The sequence below is a fragment of the Eimeria acervulina genome, genomic scaffold (assembly GCF_000499425.1).
Source record: "Eimeria acervulina Houghton genomic scaffold, Eah_scaff670, whole genome shotgun sequence".
Taxonomy (NCBI): Eukaryota; Apicomplexa; class Conoidasida; order Eucoccidiorida; family Eimeriidae; genus Eimeria; species Eimeria acervulina.
The window spans coordinates 15,407-18,920 of NW_013547207.1; the positions used below are offsets into that span (position 1 = coordinate 15,407).

Sequence of the window (3,514 nt, forward strand, 5' to 3'; positions counted from 1 at the left end):
TTATACGAGTTGCATGCGCTGCTGTTGCTGCTGCAGGAAGCTCCAGCATACCCCGCCGCTGCAGCGAAGCCAGACGATCTGCTGCTGCTGCTGCAGCACCTTGTACCTGCAGCAGCAGCAGCAGCAGCACATGCAGCAGCAGCAGCAAAAGCAACAGCACTAACACCGTTAACACAAAAAGAAGAGAGACAAACGGAGTACCCACTTGTACCTACACCTCATAGCAGCAGCAACAGCAGCAGCAACATCAGCAGCAGCAGCAGCAAGAGCAAGAGCAGCAGCAGCAGCAGCAGCAGCAGCAGCAGCAGCAAATATTTCTGACTCTGGTGGTTCTCAGACAGCCTGTGACGTCTCCGGGCATCGGCGCTTCAACGGGGCCCCCTACAAATCTTCTCTGAGGAGACAGCAGAAATAGAGAGACAGCAAAAAGGAGACAGTAGAAATAAAGAGACAGCAAAAAGGAGACAGTAGAGATAAAGAGACAGTAGAAATAAAGAGACAGAAGACATAAACACAAAAACTAAGAAAAAGAAACTGAAACAAACAAATACACAAAAAAGGAGACAAACAGAGAGACAAAGATATATATATATATATATATATTGTATATATTATATATATTATATATATTATATATATTTTATATATATATATACATATTATATATTATATATATATATGTATATATACGGAGACAAACTAAACCCTAAACCCTCAACACATTGCTGGGGCTTCGTGCTATAGTGTTTGGTGGTTGGGGTGTTGTCTCTAGGGTTTAGGGTTTAGGGTTTAGGGTTTGCTGTGCTCACCCTCCCTATCTTAAACGATACAATACCTTTTCTAGCTGCTGCAGCCTTTGCTTCTTCTCCTGCTTTGCTGAGGAGACAGAAAAAGGAGACAGCTGCTTCTATCCCTAGGGTTTAGGGTTTGTGCATCTAGGGTTTAGGGTTTGTGGGGCTGTTGTTGCTGCTGCTGCTGCTGCTGCTGCTGCGGCTGTTGCTACTGCGGTTGTTGTGGGGTGTACGTGCAGCAGCAGATAGCGGAGACACCCAAAGGAGACAGGAAACAGCAGCAACTCACCGCTTTGCTTTTGCTGCTTCTTGCTGCTGCTGCTGCTGCTGCAGATCCTCAAGCAGCTCCGGCAGCTTGTCTATTGCCTTCCTTAGGGCCTTTTGCTGCTGCTTTGCTGCAGCCTGAGCAGCAGCAGATGCAGCAAGGAAGCCCCTAGAAGCAATAAAACCCTCTTAGGGTTTAGGGTTTAGCGCTAGGGTTTGCAGCGATAACGTACGCCCTGGGGCGCAGCAGGGTTTCAAGCCTCTCTAGGGTTTAGGCTTTGGGGTTTAGGGTTTAGGGTTTAGGGTTTAGGCGTACCCGCCGCAGCTGCTGCTGGTGTCTTCGCTGGCGGTTTCTGTCGGTGCGAGTCTTCTTCTTCGGTACTGAAGGCATCAAACCCTAAACCCTAAACCCTAAACCCTAAACCCTCGACCCTCCGCCGCCTGCATCCTAAACCCTAGCAGCTAAACCTTAAACCCTAAACCTTAAACCCTAGAGGCAGCAGAAGCCCACCCTTCGTGGGCTTTGCTGTTGTAGAGTCACTGTCTCCTGTCTCCTCTTCTTCTGCTGCTGCTGCAGCAGCAGCAGCAGCCCCTTCTTGTGTGGAGACCTTCCCTGTCGTCGCCAACTCCAACAGCATCTGCGCAGCAGCAGCAGCAGCAGCAGCAGCAGCAGCAGCGTGGAGACCCTAATTGACTAGGGAGCAAATAGGAAATTAAAAGCATCAAAAGAAGCGGCCCTTCTGCTGCTGCAGCACTGCAGCAGCAGCAACCATCTGCTGTTGCTGCTCACAAAGACAAAGACATGAGGAGACACTTACCCGCTGTTTGTCTCCTTCTGATAATGCCTCTACTGTATCAGGGCTTAAGTGCTGCAGCAGCGCAGCAGTAACAGGCTGCCTGTGCTTTAGCTGCGCTGTGGGGTCTTGCTGCTGCAGCAGCAACTGCTGCTGCTGCTGCAGCTGCTGCTCCTTGTCCTGCAGATGGCACCGCACCGCCGCATGCGCTGAGCGGCCCTTCTGCTGCTGCATCACTGCAGCAGCAGCAGCAGCAACCATCTGCTGCTGCTGCTTTTCAGCAGAAGGGTTATACGATGTTCCTTCATCAGGCAGCAAAACAGCAGGGACCAGCTCCCGAAGCATCTCCAACCTGCAGCGGCGCCGTTTGCTGCTGCGCCCCGCTGCTGCTGTTGCTGTTGCTGCTGCTGGTGCTGCTGCACCGTCTGCTGCTGCTGCTGCTGCTGCTGGCTCCCGTCTCTTTTCTAAACACACAAACAGAGGCAAAAAGCTGCTGCTGCTGTTGCTGCTGCTCACGGCTCCAGCGAAGCAGGCCCAGTCCCTAGACCCTAAACCCTAAACCCCTGGTCGCAGACCCCCAAACCCTAAACCCTAAACCCTAAACCCTAAACCGCCAGGAGTAAGGACTGACTGCTGCTGTCTGGGGGCTTCACTGGCTCATCTCCCCAGAGATCGACAGCCTCTGCTGCCGCTGCCTTTGCCTGCATACGCGCAAACCCTAAACCCTAAACCCTAAACCCTAAACCCTAAACCCTAAACCCTCATTTGTTGCGTCAGCTCTCCATACCGACGCACAGGGGCTAATGAAAGAAATGCGGGGGCCTGTTGAGCAGCGGGAGTATACACGACATTAGGGTTTAGGGTTTAGGGTTTAGGGTTTAGGGTTTAGGGTTACCTTTCTTCTTTCCTCTGTCTCCTGTCTCTTCTGCTTGCCTCTAATTACGCGCATCAGCTGCTCCTTGTGGGCCTTTGTTGCGACGTCCAGCAGCAAAGATATTAGCAGCAGCGGCAGCAAAGATATTGGCAGCAGCAGCAAAGATATTAGCAGCAGCAGCAAAGATATTAACGGCAGCAGCAGCAGCAAAAATATCAGCAGCAGCAACAGCAAAGGCAGCAGCAGCAACAAATGCAGCACTAGCCACAGGAGCGCAAGACTTCAGGGCAGGTATCTGTCGCAACTTCCACCAGTAGCTGATATTGAGGGTTTAGGGTTTAGGGTTTAGGGTTTAGGGTTTAGGGTTCTAAACCCTAAACCCTAAACCCTAAACCCTAAACCCTAAACCCTAAACCCTAAACCCTAAGGAGTCTAAACCCTAAGGAGTGAAATTTCAAACGGTGATTGAAAATGAGAAGAAACTTTTCAGTTCTTAGGAAGAAGATAATGGTCAGCCAAACCCTAAACCCTAAACCCTAGGCCCTAAACCCTAAACCCTAAACCCTAAACCCTAAGCCTTGAGGGTTTAGGATAAATGTTTATATTTATTCATTAACTAATCTGCAGCATTTTACTTGCGGAGACAAACTCAAATATACTTCTGCTTTTATATCTACAGAAGGATGTCTCTTCGGGGGCCCCCTGTGGGGCAGTCGGATGGGGCCCGGCAGCCGCCAAACCCTAAACCCTAAACCCTAAACCCTAAACACTAAACCCTAAACCCTAAGCCC

General features: G+C 50.4%; 1 protein-coding gene across 1 annotated transcript; it reads right to left on the bottom strand.

The window, feature by feature from the left end:
* Positions 1 to 2,798, bottom strand: EAH_00046010 (hypothetical protein, conserved; the record flags this gene model as incomplete). Its single annotated transcript, XM_013391552.1, has 7 exons — positions 1 to 106; positions 1,081 to 1,193; positions 1,372 to 1,436; positions 1,567 to 1,693; positions 1,874 to 2,313; positions 2,481 to 2,550; positions 2,745 to 2,798. The coding sequence occupies 7 exons, from the start codon at positions 2,796 to 2,798 to the stop codon at positions 1 to 3; spliced, it is 975 nt and encodes a 324-aa protein (XP_013247006.1).
* Positions 2,799 to 3,514: the final 716 nt, after the last annotated feature.